Raw genomic sequence first — 13,410 nt, 5'->3', positions numbered from 1 at the left:
CTAATATGACACTCTGTCCCCCAAATATGACACTCTGCTCCCCAGATATGCTTTATGCCCCCCCGATATGCCACTCTGTTCCCCTATGCCACTCTGCTCCCCTGATATACTTTATGGCCCCTGATATGACACTCTGCCCCCCCCAGATATGACACTCTGCTCCCCTATGCCACTCTGCTCCCCTGATATGACACTCTGCCTCCTGATATGTTTTATGCCCCCAGATATGCCACTCTGACCCCACCAACTTACCAATGCATCCCCAGACTTCCTGGTGTCTAGTGGGGGCAGCCGGTGTACGTCTGCACGATGCTCGTAGACAACCTCTGCTGCTGCAAGTCACATCTCCCGTGGCTTCTATGCCGGCGCTCCGTCATAGAAGGCCCAGTGGAAGTGCCAGCAGCAGCGGAAGTTGTCTGCGCGCGTTGAGCAGACGTTCCCTGGCTGCCAGAGAGGAGGATACAGGTCATCTCTGGCAGCCCGGGAAAGTCTGCGCGATGCGCTCAGACAACTTCCGCTGCCGATGGCCAATACTTCTGCTGGAGTTTCTGTGGTGGAGCACCGGAAGGTCATGTAACACCGGCGCTCCTTCATAGAAGCCCCGGCGGAAGTGCCGGCAGCAACTGGGTTGTCTGCATCGCACAGACGTCCACCGGCGGCCAGAGAGGAGGATCTCTGGCGCTGCTCACCCTGCTGTTTGCCCGTAGGAGGGCTAAATGAAAAAGAAAAAAAAAAACCTGCTGGGCGATACAAATAATGCTAAACCCCGATTATAGGCCGCACCGCCACTTTAAGTGGGAGAAAAATTGCGGCCTATAATTGATCTGCAGTTCAGGTAAGGCGGTGGGGGAGGATGTATGAACGGGTATGCGTGATTTTGGGAATTAATGAGTATCTGTGAGCCCCAGCGGAAGTACCGGCCAGTAGCAACGTAGATTGTCTGCGTGCATTGCGCAACGTTCGCTGGCTGCCAGAGGGGAGGATCTGCCGCAGCGTCGCAGGAGACCTGTATCCTCCTCTCTGGCAGCCAGTGGGCGTCTGCGCAGTGGCGGAACTCCCGGGGTCGCAGGGGTCGCGACTGCGACCAGGCCCTGGAGTTCTGCCAGTCAGGGGGGCCCAAGGGGTGCCGAGCGGTTGCTGAAAACGACTGCTCGGCAACTCTTGGGCCCCCGACTGACAGAAATCCAGGATGCCTCTGCTCCCCGCCGCTACCGCCCCGGCTGCTCGCCGCCGCCGCCGCCTGCCTCAGCGCTGCACAGAGTGCAGTGTTGGGAGCGTGAGGCGTTTGTCTCGGGTGCCGGCGCTTCACACTGACGTCATATGCCGGCGCTCAGCAGTGAAGAGCCGGCACCCGAGACAAATGCCTCACCCTCCCAACACAGGAGTTGACGGTAAGTGACCTACAAAGGGGGGGTAGGGAGGGAGTGGGTAGATCGTGAGAAGGGGGGGTAGGGAGGGAGTGGGTAGATCGTGAGAAGGGGCGTAGGGAGGGAGTGGGTAGATTGTGAGAGGGGGGGTAGGGAGGGAGTGGGTAGATCGTGAGAAGGGGGGTAGGGAGGGAGTGGGTAGATTGTGAGAAGGGGGGGTAGGGAGGGTAGATTGTGAGAAGGGGGTTTAGGGAGGGAGAGGGGAGATTGTGAGAAGGGGGTAGGGAGGGAGAGGGGAGACTGTGAGAAGGGGGGTAGGGAGGGAGAGGGGAGACTGTGAGAAGGAGGTAGGGAGGGAGAGGGGAGATTGTGAGAAGGGGATAGATGGGGTGGGGGTGGGGGGGCCCTGGGCCCTTAATAGATTCTCGCACCGGGGCCCTGAGGTTTCTAGTTACGCCCCTGCGTCTGCGCGATGTGCGCAGACAACCTCCGCTACTGCCGGCACTTCCACTGGGGCTTCTATGATGGAGCACCAGCGTCACATGACCTTCCCGTGCTCAGTCATAGAAGCTCCTGCGAAAGTGCCGGTCAGCAGCAGACGTTGTCTACACGCATCGTACAGACGCTCACCGGCTGCCCCACGAGACACCAAGGAGTCTGGAGCATCTGGGGGTAGAAGGCATATCAGGGGGGGCAGAGTGGCACATCATGGGCCCAGTGGCATATAGGGGGTTATAAGGCATATCAGGGGCACAGTGGCATATAGGGGGTTATAAGGCATATCGGGGCAGAGTGGCATATTTGGGGGGCAGAGTAGCATATTTGGGGGCAGAGTGGCATATCTTGGGTATAAAACATAACACGAAGGAGGAGGTGGCTAGGGGCACTTCCCTAGGTCAGCCCCAGAGTAAAAAATTAACTCACTATAATAAAAATCAGATGACAATTTAATAAAAAAAATATCGTGTAAGCCAGAAATGTATACTTATATGATATGGAAGCAGCAAAGAAAGAGGACGGTAAGAAGCAAATGGGTTACAGTAATTAAGGATATTGCATAATATGAGCTTTCTGTTTGTTATAAAATCACAAGGTCGTGAAGCCTTGAATATCAGTAATAAAGTTGTATCCCATAAACTAACAGATTCTATCAGATTTTGTTCTGGATTATACAATTCCAGTCCTCAGGGAAGTGATTAACACTGTTTAGCCCCAGGTGGGCAACAGATGACAGATTATTTGTTGGATGGTACTTTAGGATTATTCTGATTAAATTAGTCATTTAGGTATTGTGCTACAAACCAATGCTTTAGACTGATTTAAGGACATGATCAAATACTTCTCTGCTGTTCCCAATGGTGCTTAATTAGATAATTTAACCCAGTGGTGCAACACATTGCCAAAACTTTATATTCAGTATGAAATGTATTTAATTTTGCTTCCTTAAATGCCATTTTTTTAAGATGCCTTATTATTAAAATCGCATTATTACAATCTGGCTTTTGTTTGATATGTTATGAAGTTGTTTCAAAACTTTGTAAAACACATTTTACTATTAGCTTCAGGCTATACGTGGGTTAATAACCTATTAACATGGCCTCAAACTTGACTCCTTAATTGCAAAAAGGAGGGTGGTGATACATTGGACTAAAAGTGTAAATCTAGTTGTTCTTATGAGGTTTGCTGATACATGGAGGTCTGGACATTATTAGCAAACATGTATTTACGATTTTCAAACAGAGCACCATTTGAAAAACTTCATCTTTCGGTGGGTTTAGAGGATTGGGATATGGTGGAGGAGCTTAAGCAGTCTATAACAATTGATCAGTACTTTGGTGGTAAGTTACTTTGCTTGTGACAATTTATCTCCTTTAACACTTGATTTTGCAGGAAGAATATACGGCTTCATTGTTGAACCATTTAGTTTGTGAAGAATATGGTATTATCTATATCTTTGTTTAATCATCAGGAAATGTTTAGTAGAAAAAAAGTGTGTTTGCGTGTGTGCATACCCCTTCTAAAGAAATTGGCCTGTCTTGGAAATCAACCAGCACCTTTTTATATACTATTCTAACCTCACAAGGGCTTTGAAATTGTAACTTATTTTCAGAGAGTAGGAAATTGAGTTTAAAATCTACACTGGATTTGTGGTGTTTTGGATAATAAACCAGTTACATGCAGTATGCAGTCATATAACTGTATTCTCTTTTGAGTGATATCCTCGAGTGGGAAGAGCTTAGGTTGGTTGTATGTATGTTGGGATGCTGTTACTGTTGGGCTGAGAAGAGCTCTAAGTAATAAACGGTTATTTAATCAAACATTGTGTTGGATGAAAAAGTATTATTGTATGTTACTTTGTTCTATACTAAATGTACATTTGTTGCATTATGGTGACTGAGCCATCCATTTACAGGACAGCATTTCACGGACCTGCTTCATGCTTTGTTTAGCAAGTAAATCAACCACTTGCCATCTATCAAGTCAGCCCATGGCCCTGTTCTCATATAGCAGAGTAGATTTATCACGTCGCCTATATAATGTTATCTGGGAGGCAGATTAAGGGGGCGGTTTGTATCCCGATATCTTTTTTTATGTTAATGTGTGTCTTGCTGGATATATCCAGTGCTGTGTGTGAAAAATAAATCAGTCTTCGTATGGTTATACCCTACACTGAGTCTCGGCTAGTGACTGGGAAACCGGGGAAAGAGTGTGTGTCCCAGGCTAAGGGAGCACAAGTCAGCGGAGGTAGTCGGTCGGACTATCCAGCACCATGACGCATAGGATCAGCAAAGAGTGTACTGTCCTCCAGGGAAATAGCGGATCTTCTTGTGGCTTTTGCTTCAAGAAAACTTTTTGGAGCATCTTTAAGGCAATAAATGTAAATACTGGTTACCTGAATGCAAGAATCCTCCTACGTTTAAGTCAAGCTCCTTTTTTGTCCTTCAAAGGCCTAAGAAGCGCATAGATCTTCCAGATGCTGCAGTGACAAGCCATGAGTCTTAACTTTGGTGCTGAAACGCCTTACGATGCCTCAATTTGAGCCTTTTCAATAGACCTCCCTTTGCGTTCTTGGTGGTGGTTTTTTTTTTTTTTTTGTTTGTTTTTTGGCTTCAATTACATCTACTCGGAGAGTTTGTACCATTTTTTAAGCCCTGTCTTCCCATGCTCCATTTAAAGGATCCTGGATTCATTCTAAAAAGTTCTTCTTTTCAAGTCAATCCGGATATTTATTTTACCATCCTTTTTGTCTGCAACCTAAGAATGCGAGAGACTGAGCAACATTCCTTGGATGTTAGAAGATCTCAATTTACTTTGATAGGACTGATCAATTCCAAATATCTACTAACTTGTTAACTAAGTTTTGCAGGAATCTGGAAAGGGTTTAAAGTTTCCCAGAGATCAATGAGTAGTACAGCGTATCCAGGAGGTGTATGTTACCAAAGGTTCTTATACATTTGTGATACTTAAGGCTCATTCTAAACTCATGTCCATAGCTACTTCATTGGCTGATCTAGCTATGTGCCTCCGGTTTAAATCTTGTAGAGCGGCTGTTTGGCCCTTAGCAAGATTCTGTAGCTCTGTTATCCTATCCTTAGAACCTAGTAAAATGTCATAAGCTTGCATAACTGCAACCATGTATGCAAATCTTGAATTTATAAGCACCTGTCACCACAGGAGGAGATGACTTTGTAACTGGATCTCGGGACAGGGCTATGGGACTATGGCCTATGTTGCTACAGTACTTTTATAATTTGTATTTATTGTCTAGCAGGTGTGGACGACAAAGTAAACCTTTACTCTCTGAGGCGGCAGTACAGCAGTGAGCTATCTCCTTGTAGATCAGAAGATGGACTTCTTCAGGGTAAGAGGACAGCCTGAGTAATTACAGTATAAAACAATCTTGTAAAAATGTGGCTGTACGACAGTTTTCAATGATCTATGATACTGTTGCAGAGTTGAAGCCAAGTGGTCCCCATATAAGATGCATATAAACATAGGACTGGTAATGTAGATAACAATACAGCCCATTGAGTGTGTGTGCGTTTTTTCAGTTGGAAAATATACCTTGCTATTGGGCTAACATACAGATTTAGTCACAATTTCTTAGGCCATCAGAAACCTCTTCTTTCGATGGTGTGGCAGACTAAGGAGCATGGGTCCTAAATGGATACAGCATAAACTAGGCAGTGGTCAAGGGGATTTACATAAAGTGCTAAGCCACAACTTTGACTGAAGCCATCTCTCCTGGATTTGAAGAAATTGGTGTATTTCAATTCCCAAGTGTTTGGGTCAATTATGCCAAGGGTGCCAAGGGTTTTTAGCCCAATCTCAGGGTGAGGGCCAGATTCTCCGGATCAAACACTCTGGAACAAACTCCTTTGGTGATTTTGCTAACAGTATGTTATGGTTGATATCCCTGCCGCAATTCCGGTGAGCCAAGAGTATCTTTAAATAATGACAAGTCAAGGTTTCCGTGAGGACCTGTATTTGGTTAACACAGTTGGTGAGTCACTACGTAGTACCTTCACTGTAGGCTAAAAAAAATCTGATTACGTGTGTCCAAGCACTGAAAATTTCAACCAGCTATTGTCTGTTGTCCATGGGCTTTAATGTATTTTAATTGAATGCAAATAGGATATAATTAAAACATTTTAAAAATCTGATAACGTAGAGATGACAGCAATCAGAGTTGGCCATAAATTAATTAGCACCATAGATACTGTACTAAATTTGGACAACAAATTCCTGCTGCAACAGCAAAACTTTCATTTGCTAAATTTTATTCTAGATCAGCTTCACAACTGGTAACTTTGCATGCTTTGTTTTCCTTTTCATTGCTTATATGTAACTCCCATTGTAGCAGCCGTTGAATTCTCCACCACTTGCCCCTTCACTTTCTTCTCTTAATTAACTTATGGTTATCGGTACCAGACTGGAGGAGAGTACCTGGACTGGCCACTGTCAAACAGTGCCACACACTCCTGATCTGCCACTCCAGCTAGCCCTGTCCTGATAAGTGGATAGCCTGAGCTATCCAACTCAGCCCTAGCCCTTTACTGCCTTCCATAAGTACCAGGAGAGGGAGAGCTCTTGTGGACCAGCCTTGGGATGTTCTTTGGTAAGGTAAGACAACTATGTCTAAAATGATAGTGGAAGAGACTTTGCAAAGGAAACATTAAAGCCTCATGCCCATTAGACTATTATACCTTCTATATGGGCAAGTAAAACACAGTTGAGATAGACTTTGAGATTTATTCAACGAAACCAAGTTTGCCAGGTCGTTGCAGCAACATGTGACACTTAGCTGTACATTAAGAAAGGGTAACCTCGGTAATAAAATTCAGTGACCCAGTATAAAGTATATTTCAATCAGCGAGTCCTTGAAATTCACCTCACTGATATGAACTATGCATTTTTTTAATTCAAAGGAATTATACTGGGATGGCAGTTTATAGTGCAGAGAAAATTCTGTAAGACAAATCTACTTTTTCATTGGCGAATTAAAACTTTTGTTGTGGTTGCACCTCCCTCAATTCACTATGAAGGTCCAGTCCTAGTGAGCTTCTACTGCCTTTTATAAAGTATAGTTAAATGAGGGAGATTAGTTCAAAGTATCCTCAACCATTCAATGATGCATTATGCAGGGCCCTTTTTATAACGAGTTGTGGAGTGAGGAATGGGAAACCACAACTCTTCTGCCAAATCTTCATTCATTGAATAAACTTGATTAGAAGCCTAAAAGCCAGAGGGGCCCTTGACTTTGGGTCTCTCATGCTGTGTGTGAAAACATATGTGGGGTTCTGCAATTGTAAGCATGATTTAAGGGCTACAGTAAGGTGCAGCTGGATATGCTGAAATCTTTATATACAGCCCCTTATAACTTTTATATGTGCATCTTTTTAATGTTATCCAGAGGAGAGCTTCTGCCCCAGCTTGTGGCTTATTGTGAACCCAAACCTGGTGATGCCAAGTCCAGAGAGGATTACCAATTTGCCTCCTGAACCTCCTACAACAACCACATTGTCTTCTCCCATCCAGGCAGCCCCTGGAATAGACTATTCCACCATGGAGGATTCAGAGGAAGAAGCTCAAACTTCCTACAGTGAGCTGGTAATGCCTTATATTAAAGTCAACCAAAGCCACATTAATGAAAGTAGAATGTTTTTTAAAGAGGCCCATTGTAGGATACTGCCATTAAACTAGTTTATTACATAGTGCGGTCAGCTGTACAGAGTTGGTCAGCAACCCCAGACCCAACGAAATCTCATTTGCTAGGGAACACCTCCTGCAGCATTCCTCTCCCAAGATTTGGTAATGAACGGGACAAGAACATAGACCTGAAATTGTGATGTGTTCTTTTTACTATACAAATGTCCTTAAAGTTCATACATCACCTGCTTAAACAGACCATAGGACACGGGTCAGCGGCTTATATGCTGGATCCCAAAAACTAATTCGCCTATTTACTGTGGTTTTTATAGTTAACAATAGCTTTTATTATAGTGCCTCTTTCAGAAGTTTATCGCTTCCTTCCACAGTATACAGATGATGAAGACTCTTTTGTTGCCTGCCAACCTCCACTCAAACAAGTAAAGTTTCCAAGTAAAAAACTGAGGATTCAGAGAGGCCTGACTCAGCTGGACTCTTGGCCCAGGCCCCCCATCAATTATTGTAATCTGATTTCGCTAGCCCTGCAGAATAGCAAGGAGGGCAGTTTAAATGTGCAGCAAATCTATAGCTTTGTCAGGTGAGTACGATGTGGACCTGAAATACCTATATTATTATTTTACAATATCAAATGTGGGCTTCTTTATGTGGTGGATTTCTTACAGGAATAAGACCTAGTGCCATGTTGCACCGAAACACAAATGTTGTTATACAACTTATATTTTGTCACAACATACATGCTCAGTATGTGATCAGTATTCCTATTTCATTTTTTATAGCAAAATAAAATGTCAAATGTAAGCAGTTTTAGCTTTGGAAGGAACATGTGTTGCACAATGTAACTTCTTTGTTGTTGTAATAGGGAACACTTTCCATTTTTCCGGGTTGCTCCAGATGGTTGGAAGAACACAGTCCGACATAACCTTTGCTTCAGCAGTAGTTTTGAGAAAAGCTCAGGGTGGGTGTGTGCCGATGGAAATCGCCGTTCTTGCCTATGGAAACTAACACGCCAGGGGAGAAGGAAATTCTATACAGAAATGCATGCGTTGTCTGATGAGCTACTACGAGTGTTGCGTAGAAGTATGAACAATCCAGGTGAGAGTATTTGGCTGGGTTGGGCCTAAGATTCGGCCATCATAGTCGATGCAGGATACGTTAGGTTGTCCCTCTGAATAGAATGTTTAAGGTTGGAAAGCGGGACGAGAATTACCATATGGTTAGAAGAAATTACAAAATGATTGTCACTAAATATGTAACTTGGTCCTTCAAGTCCCCCTGTCTATTAGGCTTTAAAACTTTATCTAATGGACTGTGACTACCACTTATTCATGTGTATGTGTGCCGTGTATAAAGAACTTTCTCTAAAAATCTTAACTCTCCCCACTACCAGCTCAGGGAGACAAAAAAACAGCTGAATTATAGTAACTATACACTGATCAGCCATAACATTATGACCACCTGCCTAATATTGTGTGGGTCCCCCTTTTGCTGGCAAAACAGCCCTGGCCTGTCGAGGCATGGACTCCTCTAGACCTCTGAAGGTTTGCTGTGGTATCTGGCACCAAGACGTTGGCAGCAGATCTTGTATGTTGCAAGGTGGGGCCTTCATGGATGCATCCTGGTGCCATGTGTTCTCTAGGTAAGCGACACACCTGGTCATCCATGTGACTTAAAAGAAAACGTGATTCATCAGTCCAGGCCACCTTCCATTGCTCCGTGGCCCAGTTCTTATGCTCACGTGCCTATTGTAGGCGCTTTTGGCAGTTGACAGGGGTCAGCATGGGCACCCTGACTGGTCTGCGGCTACGCGGCCTCGTACACAACAATCTGCGATGCACTGTGTGTTCTGACACCTTTCTATCAGAACAAGCATTAACTTTTTCAGAATTCGACCCTTGTCAAATTTGCTCAGATCCTTAAGCTTGTCCTGCTTCTAACACATCATCTTAGGGGATGAAATGTTAACTTGCTGCCTCGCAGGCCCGGACTGGCCATCGGGCACACCGGGCATTTGCCCGGTGGGCCGGGCCACGGCAGGGCCGCACTGACTTAGGGGCTGATGGAGCTGCAGCTCCAGGCCCCTACCCTACCTACGGCCGCATTAACGCAGGGCATAAGGGGCACCTGCCCCTTAAGCCCGCCGCAACTGCTACCGGGTCCGCCACTCTAAGGGGCCGGGAAGTCCCCACCAAGGCCGGCCTTACGGGTCTGCGGCCGCACAGGGTTTAAATTAAAACATCGGGGGTTTTTTTAACTTTATTTAACATCCTCCATGTTAAATAAAGTTTTTTTCAGTTGAAAAAAAAAAACCCCGATGTTTTAATTTAAACCCTGTACAGCCGCAGACCCCTAAGGCCGGCCCTGGTGGGGGCTTCCCGGCCCCTTAGGGCAGGGCCGACCTTTGGGGTGTGCGACCACCCTCCAGGGGTCGGCGGCGGGGGGCGGTCCGCACTGGGTGCCGCCAACTTGCGGCACCCGGCACCCCTCCAGAGACTGACAGTAATGTCCGCCGCTGGAGGAGCAGGCTCGCAAGGGAGCGGTATCGGAGGTCTTTGACAGACCTCCGGTTCCCTTGAGTGATTTTAAGCCGGGTTCAACCCGGCTTAAAATCACTCAAGGGAGCCGGAGGTCTGTTAAAGACCTCCGATACCGCTCCCTTGTGATCCGCGCGGCAACAGCTGCTGTGCGCCGGGGTTTGTCAGATCCCGGCGCACAGCACTGAAGCCGAGCCCACCGCTGTCCGTGCCCTCTGACCCGGAAGAAGACAGAGAAGACAGAAGAACTGAAGAAGAGGAAAAGAAGCTGAAAGAAGAAAGGAAAGGTAGGAAAGCATTAAGTGAGAGTGGATTGGTGTATATGTGTGGATTGGTATGTGTGTGGATTGGTATGTGTGTGGATTGGTATATATGTGTGGATTGATATACGTGTGGATTAGTGTATGTGTGGATTGGTATATGTGTGTGGATTGGTATATGTGTGTGGATTGGTATATATGTGTGGATTGGTATACGTGTGGATTAGTGTATGTGTGGATTAGTGTATGTGTGGATTGGTATATATGTGTGGATTGATATACGTGTGGATTGGTGTGTATGTGTGGATTGGTATATATGTGTGTGGATTGGTATATATGTGAGGATTGGTATATATGTGTGGATTGATATACGTGTGGATTAGTATATGTGTGTGGATTGGTATATGTGTGTGGATTGGTATATATGTGTGGATTGGTATATATGTGTGGATTGGTAAATGCGTGAGAGTGAGGTGTTATGCTGTACCATTTCCAATGTCTTTTTTCATGATCTAATTATGCTCTAAAAGTACATCATAACTCCCATCACTCTATACTGTTCCATACAGTGGCAGATCTGGGAGGCAGAGGCCTTGCACCCCCACCGCAGGACTCCTGAAAGGTAAGTGAACTTCAAAGAGGGAGAGGGTAGATAGGAGGGGGTAGTTGCGGCGGGCTTAAGGGGCTCTGCGTTAATGCGGCCATATAGTACCAGTCAGTCCGGTCCTGAGTGGGCCTATTTTAAGGTGGGGGCCTGGAGCTGCAGCTCCATTAGCCCCTAAGTCAATCCTGCCCAGCCACAGGCGCGGTCGCAGTTGCTGCTTGCTTCGGCAACAAGGTAAGTAGGGTGAGGGAGGGGGGTGCAGTGAGAAGGGGCAGAGGGGGGGTTAGATAGTGAGAAAGGGGGAGGGGATAGATAGAGGCGCTACATATTGAGAAGTGGGGAAGGGGGTTACATAGTGAAAAGGGGCAGATAAGATGAAGAGAGGGGGTAGTGTGAATGCGTATGAGAATGAATGAATAAATGTGTGGATGAATTGTGTGAATGCGTATGACAATTAATGAATTCATGTGAGGATGAATTGCTTGAATGATTTGTGAGACTGCATTAATGAATGTGTTAATGATTTGTGTGAATGATTAAATGCAGAGGTGGTACATGAAGGGTGGGTTTTAACAATAAATAAATAAATAAATAAATATGGGCTGCTCAGGCTTAAATGCCTGGGCCTATTTTTTGTCCCAGTCCGGGCCTGCTGCCTCGTATATCCCACCCACTTACAGGTGCCATGATAACAAGATCATCAGTGTTATTCACTTCACTTGTCAGTGGTTGTAAAGTTATGGCTGATTGGGGACTAGAACTTTCTGCTGTGAGTTGAAATGTTACAAGCTGGGTTCAAAACTTTCCAGCCCAGAACGGGAAGTAGTGAGCAGGTAGGACAGAAACAAAAGAGCTGGCAAAATAGTTTTATGGACTGTTGATGGAATGCTTAACTTTTTTTTTTCTTTTCCCTAGCACTAATGGAACTGATGTTCGATATGTAGAAACATCTTTCTCTTTTGGCAATCTGCACTCCTCCTGCTGGGACTGTATAGCTTACTGCACAAAGAAGACTCCTTCACTCAATATTTCAATTGACATGGATTGCAGGACATTGTCTCCTTTCAAGTATGGCTTATTTTTAGTCATATGAAAGTGCTTAATAATAATAATAAAATATTTTTTTGTTCATTGCTTTAAGTTGTTGTTCTTCATCAAACTTTGCATCATAGTCTGGCTAATGCCTACAGCCTCTAAAGCAGGAGTGGCCAAACGTGCTTAATATAAAAGCTACATATGATAGACTTCAGATGCTTGAGAGCTGCACATTATTATATATGAAGTAGATGTACATATGTAGTTGTGATGCACTCACTCACAGATATGCCTTATACCCCCCAAGATATGCCACTGTGCCATCTGATATGCATTATACCCCTTGATATGCCACTCCACTGTCCCCAGATAAGCCATATACCCCTCTGCCCCCCAGATGTGCCTTATACCACCTTATATACCATAGTGCCCTCTGATATGCCTTATACCCCAGATATGCCACTCTGCCCCCCTGATATGCTTTATATCCCTGGAGCTTATATGGCTGAGCACCAGAAGGTCATGTGATGCTGGCCCTCCATCATAGAAGCCCCAGTGGAAGTGCCGGCAGTAGTGGAGGTTGTCTGCGCGCATCGCACAGACGCCAACCGGCTGCCAGAGAGGAGGATCCAGGTCCACTGCAGTGCTGCGGAGGATCCACCTCTCTGGCAACCGGCGAAAGTTCTGTGATGCGCGCAGACAACCTCCGCCGCTGGTACTTCTGCAGGGGTTTCTATGGTAGAGCACCAGAAGGTCATGTCACGCTGGTGCCCCATCATAGAAGCCCCGGCGGAAGTGTAGGACAGTAGCGGGGGATGTCTGCGCGCATTGCACAGACGGCCGCCGGCTGTCAGAGAGGAGGATCCAGGTCCCCTGCAGCGCTGCGGGGGATCTGAATCTTAGTGGTATTATCCGACCTCTATTTGAGGTCAGATTATAAAACGAAGGGTATTTTTCAGAGCGTTTGCTCTGGAAAAAACCCTTATCTTATGTTCGATAAAATAGATTCAACTAATCGATTAATGAAATTTGTTGGCAATGATTTTCATTATCGATTTTATCGATTAGTTGTTGCAGCCCTAGCCATCTGTAACATGGGATGTTTCGAAGTGGATTCTAAACCGATGCCATCTACATAGATACAAACTGTCAGTACAATGGATCCTACTGAAGTACCACCTTTGCGCTCCTCATGTTCGTCCATGGAGATGACTCCATCTGTGGTTTGATTTTATAAATCTGTTAGCAAAAAGTGTGGCTGAAATATGTAAACTCAATGATGAGGAAGGATGTCAGCTTACTTTCGGCAGGTTTGTCACAGCGAAGATATTGTTATAAACTTTACAGAGTTGCTTCATGATCCAGTCCATTTCAATACCCCTGCTCCTTCTGTCTGTTTCTTACTTTGAACCATAGAATCGGGTGGTATCGTGTCGAATAAT

The 13,410-nt window shown here is 45.3% G+C and overlaps 1 protein-coding gene across 1 annotated transcript; it reads left to right on the top strand.

The window, feature by feature from the left end:
• Positions 1–3,084: 3,084 nt before the first annotated feature.
• On the top strand, positions 3,085–12,051 carry FOXR1 (forkhead box R1). The gene is made up of 6 exons (XM_053451494.1): positions 3,085–3,205; positions 5,140–5,229; positions 7,282–7,478; positions 7,907–8,115; positions 8,398–8,630; positions 11,849–12,051. The coding sequence occupies exons 1-6, from the start codon at positions 3,085–3,087 to the stop codon at positions 11,875–11,877; spliced, it is 879 nt and encodes a 292-aa protein (XP_053307469.1). The 3' UTR covers positions 11,878–12,051.
• The last annotated feature ends 1,359 nt before the right edge of the window (positions 12,052–13,410 follow it).

The sequence above is a fragment of the Spea bombifrons genome, chromosome 12, assembly GCF_027358695.1.
Source record: "Spea bombifrons isolate aSpeBom1 chromosome 12, aSpeBom1.2.pri, whole genome shotgun sequence".
Lineage (NCBI taxonomy): Eukaryota > Metazoa > Chordata > Amphibia > Anura > Pelobatidae > Spea > Spea bombifrons.
The sequence above is the reverse complement of the archived record's forward strand: the minus strand, read 5'-3'. Positions and strand labels throughout refer to the sequence as shown.

Excerpts from the sequence above, each read along its gene's own strand:
- FOXR1 (XM_053451494.1), top strand. The coding sequence starts at position 3,085 with ATGTATTTACGATTTTCAAACAGAGCACCATTTGAAAAACTTCATCTT. Across the intron at positions 3,206-5,139 it reads AATTGATCAGTACTTTGGTG|GTGTGGACGACAAAGTAAAC; the intron begins GTAAGTTACTTT and ends ATTGTCTAGCAG. Across the intron at positions 7,479-7,906 it reads AAACTTCCTACAGTGAGCTG|TATACAGATGATGAAGACTC; the intron begins GTAATGCCTTAT and ends TTCCTTCCACAG.